This window comes from Erinaceus europaeus, chromosome 1, assembly GCF_950295315.1.
Source record: "Erinaceus europaeus chromosome 1, mEriEur2.1, whole genome shotgun sequence".
Lineage (NCBI taxonomy): Eukaryota > Metazoa > Chordata > Mammalia > Eulipotyphla > Erinaceidae > Erinaceus > Erinaceus europaeus.
Genome location: NC_080162.1, coordinates 123,154,614 through 123,173,015, shown reverse-complemented (window position 1 = coordinate 123,173,015; position 18,402 = coordinate 123,154,614). Strand labels below are relative to the sequence as shown.

General features: G+C 37.9%; 1 protein-coding gene and 1 pseudogene across 5 annotated transcripts in view; both read left to right on the top strand.

Moving 5' to 3' along the window:
• The window catches only part of COL14A1 (collagen type XIV alpha 1 chain), a 243,560-nt gene that overhangs the window by 51,631 nt on the left and 173,527 nt on the right, over positions 1-18,402 (top strand). For all 5 annotated transcript variants that reach the window (XM_060195648.1, XM_060195647.1, XM_060195649.1 and 2 more), the window contains 4 exons: positions 3,538-3,624; positions 12,549-12,704; positions 13,706-13,825; positions 17,687-17,851. In XM_060195648.1, the coding sequence (XP_060051631.1) occupies positions 3,538-3,624; positions 12,549-12,704; positions 13,706-13,825; positions 17,687-17,851 (528 nt within the window). The remainder of the gene's footprint in view (positions 1-3,537; positions 3,625-12,548; positions 12,705-13,705; positions 13,826-17,686; positions 17,852-18,402) is intronic.
• LOC103116355 (zinc finger CCCH domain-containing protein 14-like) lies at positions 15,332-17,144 on the top strand (annotated as a pseudogene).

Here is an 18,402-nt window from a genome sequence, read left to right as displayed (position 1 = left end):
TCATTTCAAGTAGCAACAGCTTGGGGCCGGTGGTAGCATTCATGGTTGAATGCAAAATCATGGTGTATGTACAAGGACCCAGGTTCAAGCCCCCAGTTCCCACCCACAGGGGAAAAGCTCATGAACAGCGAAACAATGCTGTATTTGTCTCTTCTCTGTCCCCTTCTTCCTTCTCAATTTCTCTCTGTATCCAAAATTATATATATATATATGTATATATATGTAAATATATATATATATAGTAATATCTTAAAAAAATCATGTGGTCTGTGGTCTGGGAGATGGCGCAGTGTTAAAGCTTTGGACTCTCAAGCATGAGGTCCCGAGTTTGATTCCCAGAAGCACATGTGCCAGAGTGATGTCTGGTTCTTTCTCTCTCCTCTTATCTTTCTCATAAATAAATAAAATCTTTAAAAAAAAAAAGCATGTGGTCCTAGGAGTAAACCTAAGACCTCATGGATGCAGGATATTGCTAAGCAGCTTTGCTGGTCTAAATTTCTTTTTTTTTTTTTTTTAGATTTATTTTATTTAAGTGAGATAAACACATACAGAAATAGAAACTATAACAGCATTGTCATTTTGTCATGCCAAAGACCATTTCTTATGCTTTCCATGATGGAGTCTTCCCTGGAAAACATTCATGATTAGATCCAGGAAAATGATTCCCAAGGTTTACAGTTAAGTGCTGAACTTAGCCAATACAATTTTTTATGAGTCCATCATGAAAAGCATAAGAAATGGTCATTGGCTTTTAAAAACAGAAAGCCCTGTCTGTGCGATCTGTGAGATACTATGACTCTAGTCTGTTTTCTGAACGATTTTGCTCCTTGTCATGTCACATCTTGTATCTGACCCAGCGGCCCAGTTAACAGTGACTGTTACTTGGTTGTTGATCTGTACTGTCTGATTTATGACCCTTGGTGGGGGGGAATCTTTCTTTTGGACCACCCCATTCTCTTTGAAATGATATTTTGTTAATTTCTGAAAAATCTAGTTCGTCTTTTAAGTTTAGGCTCAAATAAAAATTTCCAGTAAGGTCTCCTCAAGGCATTTATCTCTGGAATTACTTTTCCCCCAACCTTTTCTCTGTCTAGTACCAATTAGAAAATTTTTTTTCTCATACTAAAGTTGCAGACATTTTCTTTTGCAGAATAAGCAATTTGAGGTCATGGTTTATGTGTTGGCTGGGTTGAATGTGTAGAGATAGAAATTATCTATAGAAGGCTGAGAATTAAAATCTTGAGATGACAAAATTGGAGGTAGTGTATATAGGGATGTGTGGGAACTACAATAAGTGTTTAATCTTCAAGGATGGAAGCAGAAAATATATATAAAGATAAAATATAAGGGAGGGGGGAGTTGGGCAGTAGCACGTGGTGCAAAGTGCAAGGACCAGTGTAAGGATCCAGGTTTGAGCCCCCGGCTCCCCACCTGCAGGGGAGTTGCCTCACAGGTGAAGCAGGTGTGCAGGTGTCTATTTTTCTCTCCCCTTCTCTGTCTTCCTTTCCTCTCTCCATTTCTCTCTGTCCTATCCAACAATGATAACATCAATAATATCAACAATAATAACTACAGCAACAATTTTAAAAAACAAGGGCAACAAAAGGAAAAATAAAAATAAATAAATGAATGAATATTAAAAAATTTTTAAAAAAACATATAAGGGAGGGATCAGAGGTATATAAATAAACCAAGATAATGCCTCTGTAAAAACTGAGAAAGAAAAATACTTAAATAAGATAGTGGTCAAACGTGGCTATAGCTTATGAAAATAGAAAATGACGTCCAAAAATAAATTTAGAAATTATGTCAGTAGGAGTGGCAAAGAGTCTTTATTGTTGTTATGTTTAATCTTGCAATTTAGTCCTCAAGTAGTTGAAAGCCAAGGAGAGTTTCTAAGGAAAGCAATAATAAGACTTTGAATTGCATAACCTAGGCAAATGGCAAGCTATAATCTCTTAGTAGAGGGATGAAAGCCAATGGAAAGAAGAAGAGGAGGATATGATAAAGACAGGATTAAAGCATCAGTGTCCTAGAGAAAGTAGATAGAATTCTTCAAAGGAAAAAAATGCCTCCATTACATTGGTATGGACCCAATAAATTTCCAAATTTCCACTAAGTGAATGCAACACATGAAACATCAATAAGTTCACTTTTGCTTTTGCAGCAGATATTTTATTTGTGTAACAATCATAGCCAGTTTGGCAATTATATTGACTGACTCAAATGAATTAAGGTGCCCAGTAAGTGAATACAACACATGAAACATTTTACCATAAGTTCACTTTTGCTTTTTGCAGCAGATATTTTATTTGTGCAACAATCATAGCCAGTTTGGCAATTATATTGACTGACTCAAACAAATTAAGGTGCCCAGTAATAACGGAAAGCTACAGTGGACTTTTAGACAGACAGTGCAGTTGGTAAGAGCAGATCTGTATGAGTTTTTTTCCCCTCATTTTAAAATTACTGATTTCATAATGGTTTACAAGATTATCGGCTTATAGGGCTATAGTTCCACAGTACACATACCACCAAAGTCAATATGAATGTATTAAAGGACAAAGAAGGTATTCTGAATATTTTATTATGAAAGTAACAAAAAATACTGTGTTGCTATTTATTAATAAAAAAAAACTTTTTAAAGTCTGAAAGGAAATTCTGGGATTCTCTGCCTTCTATGCCAGCACTACAAATCCACCACTTTTGGTGGTCTTTTATTTTTTTCTTTCTTTGTGTTTCTTTTTATTCTATATGGCAGAGAGAAATTGAGTGGGGGAGAAAGACACCTGCAGACCTGCTTCACCACTTATGAAGTGTTCCACCTGCAGGTGGGAAGTGGGGGCTCAAACCTGGGTCCTTGAGCATATCCTTGAGCATAGTACTCTGGGTTAAATCAGTGCACCACAGCTTGGCCCTCAGATTCTCTACCTTCTACTGCAACAAAAGCAAATCTAAATGTGGCTATGCGTGGATAAGACTTTTCTAGAAGAGGACCCACTCATTGGCTTTGTGCAGAGATCTGAAGCTATGATTTGGATACTGTGTAGACACTTTTTACTTTATGTGTCTGAGTCACTCAGCCTTTTGGCCCTTCATTTCTTCATGTATAAAACAGAGATTGCCTTGCTAATTTTATAGCAGTTATAAGAGATTAAACTTATTTGGTACATCTGCCTCTAGTTAACTAACACTCAGCCAGAATAATTCCTAAAGTGATTTCCACATCTTTTCATGGCAATGTCAAAAGAATAGGAAAACTCTCAGGGGAGGGGATGGGATACGGAGTTCTGGTGGTGGGAATTGTGTGGAGTTGTACCCCTCTTATCCTATGGTTTTGTCAGTGTTTCCTTTTTATAAATAAATAAATAAATAAATAAATAAATAAATAGTAATAGTTATCTTTGGTAATGAGATTCTACTATGAGGCTAAATCTCACTTAATACTCTGTCAGTACCTATAGGTTTTTAGTAAAACTACTGAATAATTGTTTTAAGAGCTGAACTTAACATACTGCTGTATTTCAATTGTTCCAGTTAAAGATTTAGAAAAAAGAAAGGATCCAAAACCCAGAGTCAAGGTTGTGGACAAAGAAAATGGGACCAGACCATCTTCACCAGAAGGTCAGCCTTTTTTCCCCTTATTTGATTATTCTGAAGTTTGAGGTTATTTTTAATAAAATAGGCAATATGTACATAAAGGGCTGTTCCATCCAAAGAGTATAAATCTAATATAAAAATCTTCCTCACTCCCATTTCACTCCTCTTCCTCACATGCAATGACTGTCAAAACCTCCTTACCCCAACTTCCCTATAGTAATATATTATATATTGCCAAGTTCTTGTCAATCTGTTTTCTATTGAAATACTGACAAAATCTGTACACTTTTTTCCCCATGTCTATTGTGCATAATCAAGTTTGGTTTCCATTACTTTCCTCTTTGTCAGTACAAGAAAAAAAAACTCATTTTTCCATTACCCAGAAGCTAGAGAAAACTTTTCAAGAAAAATTCAACCATAGATTTTCTCTGTACACCTTAAATCCTATTCAGTGATTTTTTTCTACTGTGCTTGAGAATGAAGTAAAAATCCTTAACCTGAACTCCCAGCGCTCTGTGTAGTCTACCTTCTTTTCTTTACCTAACACTTATTTATTGTTTTCTAGACTAAGTGGTCTTTTGGAGACTTTAAAGACCATGATCTCTCCCATGCAAGAGATCACATGGTCACAGCAAAGTCACAGCACCTTCCTGTAATTTCTGCATGAAACACTCTCCTATAATCCCACTCTGCTCAAATACCCCCTTTTCCTCTTCAGAGCTTAGTCAAATCATAACTTTCTCAGAAATCTCCCCTAACTGTTGTCCTGTATAGCCCCTCATTTTGCCAAGTAACTTTCCTTCATAGATTTTTGTCATAGTTGTAAATTTACTTACCTATAATTTGAATATTTGTCTTCCTCATTACTATAACCTCCTTGAAAACAAGAATGGCTTCTGTTTTAACTTCTCTGTAAATTCTAGTTATCTAGTACTTCCCAATATGTGACGAGTATCCTGTAAATAATTATTGAACATTAAGATCGGTAAGTGCTCTGCTAAAAAAATTAGAATCTACTAATGATTGAAGATAAAATCTTTCATCATTTTCCCCCTAGCATTTCTTTTCGTGCTTTGGCATGTTACCTACCACTTTTATATGACTTTCCAAGTACATATCTACAGCCTTCCAGATTATATTTCTTGATTTATGTATTGCTTATTTTACTCTGAGAACTTTCCTTGTTACTTTCTGCAGGAGACATGGTAGTTTAATGTAAAAATGGGCGAGCATTCCAACATTCTTCCTGAAATCAAAATTTTCTATTGCCACTTTTTAGTCTAGATGATTTATATTGGTTTCCAAAGTTTCTGTTTCTGCTTCTTCATCAGTGTAAAATGGACCACAGACTTTATTTTGTAGTTTTGGGGGGATTAAATGTGTTTATAGATGCAAAATGCTTATAGGACTGTCCTACCATTGAATAATGTTAGCCATTATTTGTTAGCCATTATTGTTATTCTACTCACTCATTTTAATGACCAGATAGTATCCTGAGTATTTATTATGATATGATTTATTATAATAAATAATAACAATAAATCATGATATGTTTATTATTCTCCATACTTACAAACATTTAGATGTCTTATGGTTTTTAACTGTTGCTAACATGCTAAAAAAAACTTACTACTAAAAGTATAATAGCTTGGCGCACCTGGTTGAGCGCACATGTTATAATGCACAAGGACCCAGGTTCGAGCCCCTAGTCCCCACCTGCAGTGGGAAAGCTTCACAAGTGGTGAAGCAGGGCTTCAGGTGTCTCTCTGTCTCTCACTCTTTCTATCCCTCCCTTCCCTCTCAATTTCTGACTGTCTCTATCCAATAAATAAATAAAGATAATAAAAAATGGAAGTATAATAGCTGAGTTATTAAGGTCCTTTTTTAAAGATTTTAAGATTCATTTATGAGACAGAAAAGGATGGAAAAAAATAAAGAGAAACCAGATTACCGGTCAGCTCTGGCATGCAGTGGTACCAGTAGAACACATGGCTAGTAAAGGAGACTCTAGGTTTGAGCACCAGCCCCACCTAGGACCACCATGGGCAGAAGAAGGGTAGGAGCTCCATAGTGGTGGGTGAAGGAGGGCTGAGACACAAGTATAAGACTGTGCGACATTACAGACTAGATGCTCACAATTACATTCCTCAAATGCCCTGGGATTCTTCAGTTTAAAAAAATTACAAAATACTGCTAAAAAAAAAAGCTGCAGGAGCTCCCAGCAGAAGCAAATACAAATCAAGCATTGTTAGGGAACATGTATACTTCCATTTTCAAGTACATATGCTTAACTACTAAGGTCCCCCCCCCCAGAGCTTCAGGATGGGGGCTCTGTTAACAATTAAGCCTGATAGTGTCCCCTCATCTTGTAAAAGTTTTACCAGGGCTTTTGACACCTTTCCTATTATCCTCCATTGAATTTTATCATTCTCAACTGGCTAGTTGTCCAGTGATAAGAAATATTAAATATTCTCATTTTTAATAAATTGACTTACAACATACCTTTTTAAAATACTCATACTTTATGACAGTTGTGAGTGCTACTAGAGATTTAGCAGTTTATCTTCTATTGGAATACTTGGACTTGTATAGTTGATAACTTTCTTGTCTAAGAATGTTCTGTTCACTTGCTTCCATACCTTCTGGACTGACTTCTGTTGCACAATTGAATTGGTGTTTTGATCTATTCTCTCTCACTATCATTTCTCCCTCCCTTTCTCCCTTCCTTACTTTCAAATAAACCTATTTCTCTCTGTGATTGGAGTGGATTAACACAATAGTTAATTGGTTTGGACTTTGAAGACAATCTTAGATGTGAATTTCAACTTTTCCACATGCTTAGCATTTGATGGTGGGCATGTTATTTAATATTCATGTTTACTTAACAATTATCTTAAAGGGGGATTGGTATCAGACTATGTGGAAATAGGTATGAGAAATATCTCTTGAAAGACATGACATATTTTAACATTGTTATAAAAAAAGAGCAATGAAAAGTATCTGTCATATTCAGTTTACAGAATACACAGGTTTATAAAATAATTTTATTATTATTACTTTAATATTGGGCTATACAATTATAATATTTAGGAACTGTATTTCACACCTATGCATGTATCTAAATCACTGTCATTCTCACAAAATTAAGAGACAGTTCAGTTACTATTTTTTCAAGTTTTCTTGCTTGTTATCTGTATTCCATATATGAGCAAAATCATCTGAGAGCTAGTCGTCTTTTACCTTAAAAGAGTTAGATGTTTAAGTAATTGACTCACATGATTATGGAGGTGATTCCAAGATCTAAAGTTGGCAAGCTGGAGACTCTGCACAGCCATAGTGGATTTCCAGGGTAAGTCCAAAACAGGGAAAAGCAGGAAGAGCAATGGTATATGTACCAGTCTGAAAATATCCAGGTTGATATTTAGAGAGAGCCAACATTTTAGTGAGAACTTGAAGGCAAGAAAAGACCAAGTTCTGCCTCAAGCAATCAGATAGAAATAGTAATCGCATTCAGTCTTTTTGTACTATTCATCCTTCAGTGGATTTGGATGAGGACCACATTCAGTAAGAAGGGCAATCTGTTGCTCAGTCTACAGGTTCAGATGCTAGTATTTGCCAGAAGCCTCCCACGCTCCCTACTTCCTCTCTCACCCGCCCCCACCACAAACACAAACCATAAGTTTGACCAGGTATTTAGGCCCCTCAGTTGAGTTAACACAGAAGATTCATCTCCAGGCTGCATAGTGTGTTTCTTGAAAGCTGGGAAAGAAAAAATAAAACAGAATAAAGAAAGAAGAGAGTAGAGGGTAGATCAGAGATGATTTGATAGATAAGTTTCTACCAAAGTAGAACTAAATAGTCATAAACTCAGCTCTGATTTGTGGGAACATCAAGCACAACTGATATGAATACTCTGATCTACAGCTGCTAGATGAACAGTTTGTGACATTATCTCATATGACTGTGGCCATCTATGTGGCATTCTGTAAGACTATGTCTCATGGTGATGATATCATGGTATGTTAGAAAAGGCAAATGGGGTCAAATATTTAGAAAACCTGGTTTCTAGTCCTCAATGAGCACTGGGCCACTCATTAGCCTCTTTGAATCTCAGTTTCTTTTGTGAGAGTCAGAAAAACACCTTCAGATCCATTCAACTCTTGGAAAATGTGAAATAATGCTAACTGGTTTTTGTTGTTATTGTTGTCACTAGGTCTTTATTCAGATAAAGAAAGAGACATAAAGAAAAGAAAGACACCAAGCTTCAAAGGTTTCACTGATGAGGTAGAGGTCAGGCTCAAACTTGGGTTGTGTATGCATTGCAACTCAGGTATACTAGATGTTAACTCTTTTGAAAAATGTTTGGGATATTGCACCAAAGTAAAAGACTTTTGAGAATACAGGTTCTAGAAAAGGGGGTAGAGTACAGGTTCTAGAAAAGGATGACAGAGGACCTAGTGGGGATTGTATTGTTACGTGGAAAACTGAGAAATGTTATGCATGTACAGACAATTGTATTTACCTTAGACTGTAAAACATTAATCCCCCAATAAAGAAATTTTTAAAAAATTAAATTTTTTTCAGGGACTGAGACAGGTCAACTACTAAAACTTGCAACTTACCATGAAGGAGGCCAGACCCTATATTCTTGCTCCAAAACATTGTAGAAGCACCACAGACAGTGACAGGGCAACTGTATGGATGATTGGACAGTGCTATGGTGTTTCTCCTTTCTCTGCTTCTCCTCTACATGCTTTCTTCATCTCTCTAAGTTGAAGTATAAAAATAATTAATTCAGGCAGTGGTATTAAACATATGTAAGCTTTTCACATATGGAGAGAGAGAGAGAGAGAGAGAGAGAGAGGGCCGTGACTGAAGCCAAAGTTATAAGTCAACATCCAAAAATTTAACCAAATTTTGGGAAGTTTTGTTGTTGGCGTTTTTGGTTTGGAAACCTGAACTTAGCTTCACAAGAGTCTTAGAGAAAAAATGTTCTGTGGCCACAGTTTCCCCTCAGATGTCCTGATTAATGAATTTAGCCTATCTAGATATTTTGTTAGTGGCATGGAGGAAACCAATTTAAAACCACCAGAATAAATTATAGGCCTGCTGTGGTGAATATCATTGTGAGTCCTTCTGACTATTAGAATAATGTAACTAAAAACAGGAAGTACTTCCCTTTCACTTAACTTCTAGCATTTGAAAAAAAATACCAAGGAAAACATAATAGTCCTAAATCAATTTCCATCATTTCTAAATAACTATAGTTCATTTTTCCATTGTGGTAATAGCCAGGGTGGGAGACACATTTGAGGCACCATAGTACATTTTGTTAGTGCCTTGCTAGAGTATTAACAAATGTGAAGAGAATTATCTTTTAACAATAGAATTCAATGTACTGGGGGCTGGATGGTGGTGCACCTGGTTGAGTGCACATGTTACAATGCATAAGGACTTGGGTTTGAGCCCCAGTCCCCACCTGCAGGGGGAAAGTTTTGAAAGTGGTGAAGCAGTGTTTCAGGTGTATCTCTGTCTCTCTCCTTCTCTATCACCCTTTTCCCACTTGATATCTGGCTTTCTCTACCCAATAAATAAATAATGATAATAAAAAATTAAAGAGAAATTTAAAAAATTCAATGGAGTTCACAATTACTGATTCACTATGTGCCAAGTGATTAGATATATAAAAGGGGATAAAGAGAGAAGACATAAAAATTCTAATGCCTCATTGAGTTTTGAGAGAGATATATAAGCAAAATAATAGTAGTCCAGTGTTATGAGTACAAGCCAAGTACAAAAATAGAGGCAGCAAAGAGAGGTAGATAATGAGCCCTGTTTGAGGCTGTTTGTAAAGGCTCTATGAAATCAGTGACCTGGGTATTGAAGTATGAATAGGAGTTTAACTTTCAGAAAAGGATTTCTTTCTTCATTTCTTCTTTTTTTATACCTACATTAATATCTTTATCCATAATTGTACTATGAGTATTTCTTTATTTACTTAGGTCTTTAATTGGAGTGTCACTGGAACAAGAGAAAAACTTTTAATTTGGTAACTTAATGCCATTCTAACAAAGTATCACACACACCCCCAACCACCCACACCAGAGTCTTTTACTTTAATACAATACACCAACTTCTTTCCAAGTTCTACTTAGTGTTTCTCTTCTGATCTTGTTTTTCAACTTCTGCCTGTGAGTAAGATCATTCCGTATTCATCCTTCTGCTTCTGACTTATTACACTCAACATGATTTCTTCAAGCTCTATCCAAGATGGAATCACCATTTTTAATAGCTGAGTAGTATTCCACCGTGTATATATATACCACAACTTGCTCAGCCACTCATGTGTTGTTAGACACCTGGGTTGCTTCCAGGTTTTAGCTATTATAAATTGTGCTGCTAAGAACATATGTATACACAGGTCTTTTTGTATGGATGTGTTGAGTTCCTTAGGATATATCCCCAGGAGAGGAACTGCAGGATCATAAGGTAGGTCCATTTCTAGCCTCCTTAGAGTTCTCCAGACTGCTATCCACAGAGAATGGAACAATTTACATTCCCACCAGCAGCGCAGGAGGGTTCCTTTGACTCCACAACCTCTCCAGCATTTGTTGCTGTTACCTTTTCTGATGTATGATGTTCTCACAGGAGTGAAGTTCTATCTCACTGTTGTTTTTATTTGCATTTCTCTGACAATTAAAGACTTGAAGCATTTTTTCATGTTTCTCGGCCTTTTGGATCTCTTCTGTGGTGAATATTCTGCCCATGTCCTCTCCCCATTTTTTGGATGGGGTTATTTGTTTTCTTGTGGTTGAGTTTGGCAAGCTCTCTATTTATTTTGGTTATTAAACTCTTGTCTGATGTATGGCATGTAAAGATCTCCCATTCTGTGAGGGGTTTCTTTGTTTGGGTAGTGGTTTCTTTTGCTGTGCAGAAGCTTTTTAATGTGATATAGTCCCATTGGTTTATTCTTGCCTTAGTCTTCTTTGTAATTGGATTTGTTTCATTGAAGATGTATTTAAAGTTTATGTGGAAAAGAGTTCTGCCAAAATTTTCATCTAATTATTATTATTATTATTATTATTATTATTATTATTATTATTTGCCTCCAGAGTATTGCTGGGGCTCAGTGCCTGCACTATGAATCCACTGCTCCTGGAGGCTATTTTTTCCCTTTTGTTTCCCTTATTGTTATTATTGTTGTTGTTGGGTAGGACAGAGAGAAATCCAGAGAGGAGGGGAAGAGAGAGAGGGGGAGAGAAAGATAGACACCTACAGACCTGTTTCACCGCTTGTGAGGCAACCTCCCCATGCAGGTGGGGATCCACGGGCTTGGACTGGGATCCTTGCTCCAGTCCTTGTGCTTTGTGCCATGTGTGCTTAACCTGCTGCACTACTGCCTGACCCCCCTCCCTTAAGTATTTGATCCACTTGGAATTTACTTTTGTGTTTGGTGAAATATAGTGGTTCAGTTTCATTCTTCTGCAAGAATGAAATTGGAGTTATACTTGACTTTAAAACAACCTTATACTCCAAGTATTTGAATATTTGTCTGCCCCTGACACAGAGTGAATTCTACCTATACTAAATCCCACTGGAATCAGACCATTTTGTACCTATGATAGGTAGAAATAACTGTTAGAAGTCATTGAGTGTGTATTTTTTTATTTCAGGGTTAATAATTAGGATGTAAAAATAGTCTTCACAGTTCTAGGATATGTATAAATTAGCACTTGATGCTGGAATTGGTGTATTGCACCAAAGTAAAAGACTCTGGGTAGGTGGGATGGTAGGGGTTAGTTCAGGTCCTGGAACAGGATGGCAGAGGACCTAGTGGGGTTTCTGGCTGTCTCTATCCAATAAATAAAGATAAAAATTAATTTAAAAAAGAGTAAAATACATGTCCTGATGGTTTCCAAGAAAAAATAAATCAATTAGAACTACAGCAATAACTCACCTAATGGTAAGCATTGTCATGTTCAGTGGTGCTCAAATCCTGCACCACAGAGAATCAGCTGGTGCTGTGGTGTCTCTCCCTCTTTCCTCTCCTATCTCTTTCTCTGAATGAAAATGTGGTCTGAGCCAGAGCCAGTGACATATGAGAGACTGTGACTCTACCAAGAGAAATAAAAAGAAAGAAAAGAAAAGCAAGCAGTTGCCCAGATTCTAGGGATAATATCTTACCATTTAAATCCTCACAATATGCAAACGAATTTGTATTTGGAGAAGTGCTTCAGGCCTTTTATTCAGTTTTTTTTTTCTTTTTCTCTCACACACCTTCTCTAGCACATTCCCCTATACCTCTCTTAACTTTTCCTTGAATAAATAATCTTCTTTTTCTCTTCTTCCATCACTACCTCTAGCACCCACTTATAATATGAGAGTTGCCTTTCTGTCTCCTGGCCATCTTTCAGTTTCTGATGACTGTCCACATTGGCATTGCTAAGGCCTTTCCTGGAAAGAATCTCCACATTAAAACCCAAAGCTGGATGATTTTTGCACAAGCACTGCTTTCTAAAATACGAAGAAGACTTGAGTTGCCAGGAATGTATGAACCTGCCAGTATTGGGTAACTGTTTCCAGAACACTGACTCTGCTGCTATTACCACACTTTTTTTTTTCTTGATAAAAATATATTTAAGAGAAAGGTTGTAAAAATATAGCTGTTTTAATGGAGATTTGATTGTATTATTACTACTAAACTATCTGAAAGATGTTAAATATCTTCAAAGTTTCAGTAGTAAGTGGTCCGGGAGTTGTGCAGTGGGTAAAGCATTGGACTCTCAAGCATGAGGTCCTAAATTCACTCCCCAGCAGCGCATGTATCAGAGTGATAACTGGTTCTTTCTCTCTTTCATCCTATCCCTCATTACATTAATAAGTAAATAAATATTTTAAAACAAAGTTTCAATGATAACAGAGGTCCTTTTTTGATTTGTGCTTTGCAGAAGTGAAGTTTTTCTGTGAAACTCCAGCTATAGCTGATATTGTCATTCTCGTTGATGGTTCATGGAGTATTGGAAGATTCAACTTCAGACTGGTCAGACTTTTCTTAGAAAATCTGGTTACAGCATTCAACGTGGGCTCAGAGAAGACTCGAATTGGTATATCTTATACTATTATCACAGCAACCCGGCTGAGATAAGAGAGTTTTAAAAATGTGCACATAGTAGCTTACAGAATTACAGATTCAATTTCAGAGATGTTCCTAAGTATGCATGTAATATGTATACCTACCATATTATGCAATGACTGTTATTTTACTAATTGTTGAACACAATTTAAATTTCTGAAAATTCAAAATGTTCTTTTTTGAATTTTTCTTGCTATGCAGGTTTTTTTTTAAAAAAAAAATCTTTATTTATTATTGGATAGAGACAGCCAGAAATCAAGAGGGAAGAGGGTGATAGAAAGACAGAAAGATACCTGCAGCACTGCTTCACCACTTGTGAAGCTTTCCCCCTGCAGGTGAGGATCTAGGACTCAAACCTGGGACTTTGTACATTGTAACATGTGCACTCAACTCTACCTCTCAGAATGTTCTTCATCTAATAATGATAGTATTTTTTAAAATGCAAGTTTTTTTTACTACTTTGTCAGATAAAAGTTTTCTTTTTATATGAAAAATTAACTAAATTCAGTGGGAGTTCACTGAATTAACAACTGGGATGAATACAATTTTATAATACAAAATATTTTTTGTCAAAGTAGTTTTAGCTGTGATACAAACAAAAAAGGTGTAAATCTTTTATCAGTCTATCTATTTTATTATATAAATCTGTATAGGTTAAGTTTTAAATAACTGCTGACACTCTTTAAGTGTATTCCTAAGAACAGAAACAAATGAATAAATCTAGAAGAGTCAAATCTAGATTTAAATCCAGGTACCTAACTGGATGCTCACTTTTCAATGGCTAGAAAATGAGTCTTCAGATATGCCCAAGCTCATTCCTTACACTGATATCAAGAAATCTTTTTTGAAAGTAACATAATCAAGTAGAGGGGAAAAAAGTGTGTTAAGGATAAGTCCCTTCATCATTCTAGTTCACTAGATCTTTGAGCACCCTGTCCTTTCTGGGTGGACTTTCTCATCTTTCTTTTCCAGGTCTGGCACAGTACAGTGGTGACCCCAGGATAGAATGGCACCTTAATGCTTTTAGCACAAAAGATGAAGTGATTGAGGCTGTCCGAAATCTACCGTACAAGGGAGGAAATACACTAACTGGTATGTTTTATTGAAGCTATTTTTTTTGTTTTGTCTTGTTTTTGCAACATATCTTGTTGGAGAATAGTTATACTATATCTTTCTACCTCTTGGTAAGACCCAGCATGTCACTTTTTAAAATCAAACTGTTTTAAGGCAAAGTTCTTGGGTGTTTTTTGTCCTCAAATTCTTTTATTAAGAGTTCAAATTCAGAAGCAGGAGGTGGCTCCATGGTAGAGATGTGTGTGTGTGTGTGTGTGTGTGTGTGTGTGTGTGTGTGTGTGTGTGTGTGTGTGTGTTATACATTATTTTGATACCTGGAAACAGCTTAAAAGAGAGAGAGGGAGAGAGGAGATACCTGAGAAGGTATGGGCTTTGTCAAGCATGTGACCTATGTTCAAATCCTTTGTCCCCACTGCACTAGGGGAAGCTTTGGTCTTGTGGTGTTTCTCCCTCTCTGTTCTTGTTTCTGTGTCTCCCTTTATATGTGGGGGAAAAAATCAGCCTGCAGCAATGATGCATTGTTGATGGAAAAATGAAAAAGAAGAGTTGGAACACAAATATCTCTCCTGTTGTTATGTGAATGTAATGTCCCTCCTTTGAAAGAACGTTGTCTTGGATTTCCCTAAAGCTAGCACACTTCAGTAGCCATCTTACCCTTTGCCAACTCATTTCCTTCCTCCCATGTCCTTTCTTTTCATCGTCAGTCACCCTGTTGTTTAATTAAGAACAAAGTTCTACAGTATTCTCCAAGAAGGTATTTCCTTTGCCCTTATTCTTCAGTCACTCAGTAGCACAATAATATTTGGGCTCAACACTTTTTTCTTTTTCTATAATGAGTACTGTGAGATTTTTTATCACATCTGGTGCAACTGCCAGTTAGTAAGCTACTGTGAAGTTTAAGCCTCAGTGACTCAATTTCCTTTCATTGGCGAAACGCGTTATTATTACTCTGTAGTTGTTTAAGCAATACAGATATTGTCACTTGTGGGGGGCCAGGCGGTGGCATACCTGATTTAAGTGCTTGCATTATAGAGCACAAGGAGCTAGGTTCAAGTCCCTGGTCCCCACCTGCAGGAGGGAAGCTTCACAAGAGGTGAAGCAGGGCTGCAGTTGTCTCTCTGTCTCTCTCCCTCTCTATCTTCCACTTCCTCTTTCAATTTCTCTCTGTCATTGTCCAATAATAAAAATATTTTTATAAATCAGATGTTGTCACGGACATCCTGATCATTTCATTGCCAGTTTGATGCATAGTCTAATGAGTGTTTAGTTAATGAAGCAAATAATTTATTAGTCAGAAGTCTATTAACAATATTGCAACATTTCTTTGTTTTTCTCACTGGGTGAGAATTACCAGACTCAAAACACAGGAATCTCACTACATTTTAGGTCTGCCCCCACTACTCTTAGAAAGATAGGGACCATGGCAAGGCCGCCGGGCCTGGGGGCAGGCGGGTCACGCAGGGCTGAGCTCGCCTCCCCCCCCCCACCCCCCCACCCCCCCGTGGTGAAACCATGGAGATCGGCACCAAGATCAGCTGCAAGATCCGGATGAAGAACTTCCTGACTACATTATGGTGATGGTGGCCAACAAGAAAAGTCAGGACCAAATGACAGAGGACCTGTCCCTGTTTCTCGGAAACAACACAATTCGATTCACCGTGTGGCTTCATGGTGTATTAGATAAACTTCGCTCTGGTACAACTTCGCTCTGGTACATGCCTCTAGTCTAAAGTCTTCTGATACTAACATATTTGCTAGTAGTGTGGCTTCTAACAAGAACAGTTTCGGCGGGAGAGATGAGAGAAGGCATGAAGCTACAGTGCCCCCGCTTGCAGTTTCTAGCACTAGGTCTGAGAAAAGAGACTCCAGAGTTTCCACAAGTTCACAGGAGCAGAAAACCACTACTGTCAGTAGGCATAGTCACGACAAGGGAGCTGCAACCCGGCTGACGTCCACGGTGAAGCCTTTGAGGGAGCCAGCTCCCTCCGAAGATGTGATCGACATTAAGCCAGAGCCCGATGTTCTCATTGATGAGGACCTCAGCTTTGTGCAGGAGACTCCCTTATCTCCGAAAAAGCCGACCGTGACTCTTCCATATGGTGCTTCTCGCCCTTCTATGGAAATCTACCGGCCACCTGCAAGTCGGAGTGCGGACGGCGGCGCCCACGGAAACCGCCTGCAGTTCCAGCAGCAGCAGAACAGCGCGCACGCCACCAAGCAGCTCCATGTGCAGAACAGCCGAGCCTACGAAACAGGACGTCTGTGATGCAGAAATCAGTAGCTTAGAAGAGACATATAGTCCCTTCTTCAGAAACAACTCAGACAAAATGAGTATAGAGGAAGAAAACCTTCGCAAGAGAAAGTTGCCTGTGGTAAGTTCAGTTGTTAAAGTAAAAAAATTCAATCATGACGGAGAAGAGGAGGAGGAAGATGATGACTGTGGGTCCCGGACAGGAAGCGTCTCAAGCAGCGTGTCAGTACCAGCAAAGCCTGAAAGGAGACCTTCACTTCCACCTTCTAAACAAGCTAACAAGAATTTAATTTTGAAGGCTATCTCTGAAGCTCAAGAATCTGTAACAAAAACAACTAACTACTCATCAGTCTCGCAGAAACAGACACTTCCGGTTGCTCCCAGAACTCGAACTTCTCAAGAAGAAATGCTAGCAGAGATGGTCCAGGGGCAAAACAGACCCCCAGGATAGATATTCAAGAAGAAGCAAAAGGAAATGAAACAGAAAAGCCAAGAAACACAGAAACCAGAGAAGCTTCTGGAGCGCTGCGAATACTGGCCGGCCTGTAAGAATGGCGACAAGTGTGCGTTCCACCATCCCGTCTCACTGTGCAAGGCTTTCCCCAATTGTAAATTTGCTGGAAAATGCTTGTTTGTACATCCAAACTGTAAATACGATGCAAAGTGTACTAAACCAGATTGTCCCTTCACTCATATGGAATAGAAGAGCCCCAGTACTGCCTCCAAAAGCAGCGGTGTCCATGCCGACACCACCTTCTAGTAACCAGCTCTGCCGTTACTTCCCAGCTTGTAAGAAAATGGAATGTCCCTTCTTCCATCCAAAACACTGTAGATTCAACACTCAGTGTATGAGACCGGACTGCACGTTTTTACCACCCCACTATTACTGTACCACCACGGCATGCCTTGAAATGGATTCGACCGCAAACCAGTGAATGATGCCCAGTCCTCCCTGGCAGAAGATCATGGAGCCTGAAAGTTTGCATCTACTGAAAAATATCCTACAGAACTTGTCATAACTTTTAAACTTGGAATATATTGCTTTCATAATATGAAAAAAAAAAAAAAAAGGAAGATAGGGACCAGGTCATGGAACATCTGGTTAAGTGCACACACTACATGCACAAGGACCAGGGTTCAAGCTTCCAGTCCCCACCTGAAGGGGGAAAGCACTACAAGTGAGTGGTGATGCAGTGTTGCAAGTCTCTCTCTCTCTCTCTCTCTCTCTCTCTCTTTCTCCTCTCCCCTCTCAAATTTTCTCTGTCTTATTAAATAAATAAATAAATAAATAAATAAATAAATAAATAAATGAGATACTTCTGGAAGGTATAAAAAGATTAGTTTTTCTTTTACACATATCTGTGAACGTCTATTAGCCATGAGTTCCAAGTCTTCCATAAATGCTGAGGGATAAGTGTTCAGTTATAACGTCTATTCTGGTGGACTTTGGTTTTTCACCAGCTCTGACAAGGAAATTTTATTGTAAAAATGAAGATGAAAATCCACATAACGAATAAGATCTCTTTTAGCTCAATAATTTATTCATCTTGTAGTGACATCTGGAAAAATTGGAAGGCTTCTCACTAGAAATGTTTCATTTATGTTTATTTTTCCTTGTTTTCTCCCAGGTCTTGCTTTGAACTACATTTTTGAAAATAGCTTTAAACCAGAAGCAGGATCAAGGACTGGAGTATCCAAAATTGGGATTTTAATCACAGATGGAAAGTCCCAAGATGATATTATTCCACCATCCAGAAATCTTCGTGACTCTGGTGTAGAACTGTTTGCCATAGGTATGTGTTATTGATTGGTTTGTTTAATAATAGCACATAGCAGGACACATAGCCATTTAAAAAAATTTGAAATGCAAAGTCTACTTTGTGTAAAACAAGAACTCTCTAGTCCTAACATTATTCTTGGCTTATCATGTGATTTTTTTTATTGTTTCTTATTACCTCCAGGGTTACTGCTGGGACTCTTGTCATTGCACAACAAATCCACCACTGCCAGTGGCTATGTTTTTCCTTTTTAAATTTTTTTCTTTCTATTTTGATAGGTCAGAAGTAAATTGAAAAGGGAAAGAAAGATAAAGAGAAAGAGAGACACCTGCATCACTGTTCACCAATTGTGAAGCTTCTCCCTTGGGGATGGGGATTGAGGCTTGCACATGGTAATGTGGGTGCTCTACTGGGTACACCATTGCCCAGACCCCTCATGTGATCTTTGCCCCACTTGCTGACATTTGAAATAGAAGTTATGGTACTGTTATGTAGCCTATACCATGAGATACCATACATAAAATGTTACAGAAGACATGAAGAAACATGCAAGGGACTAGATCTAC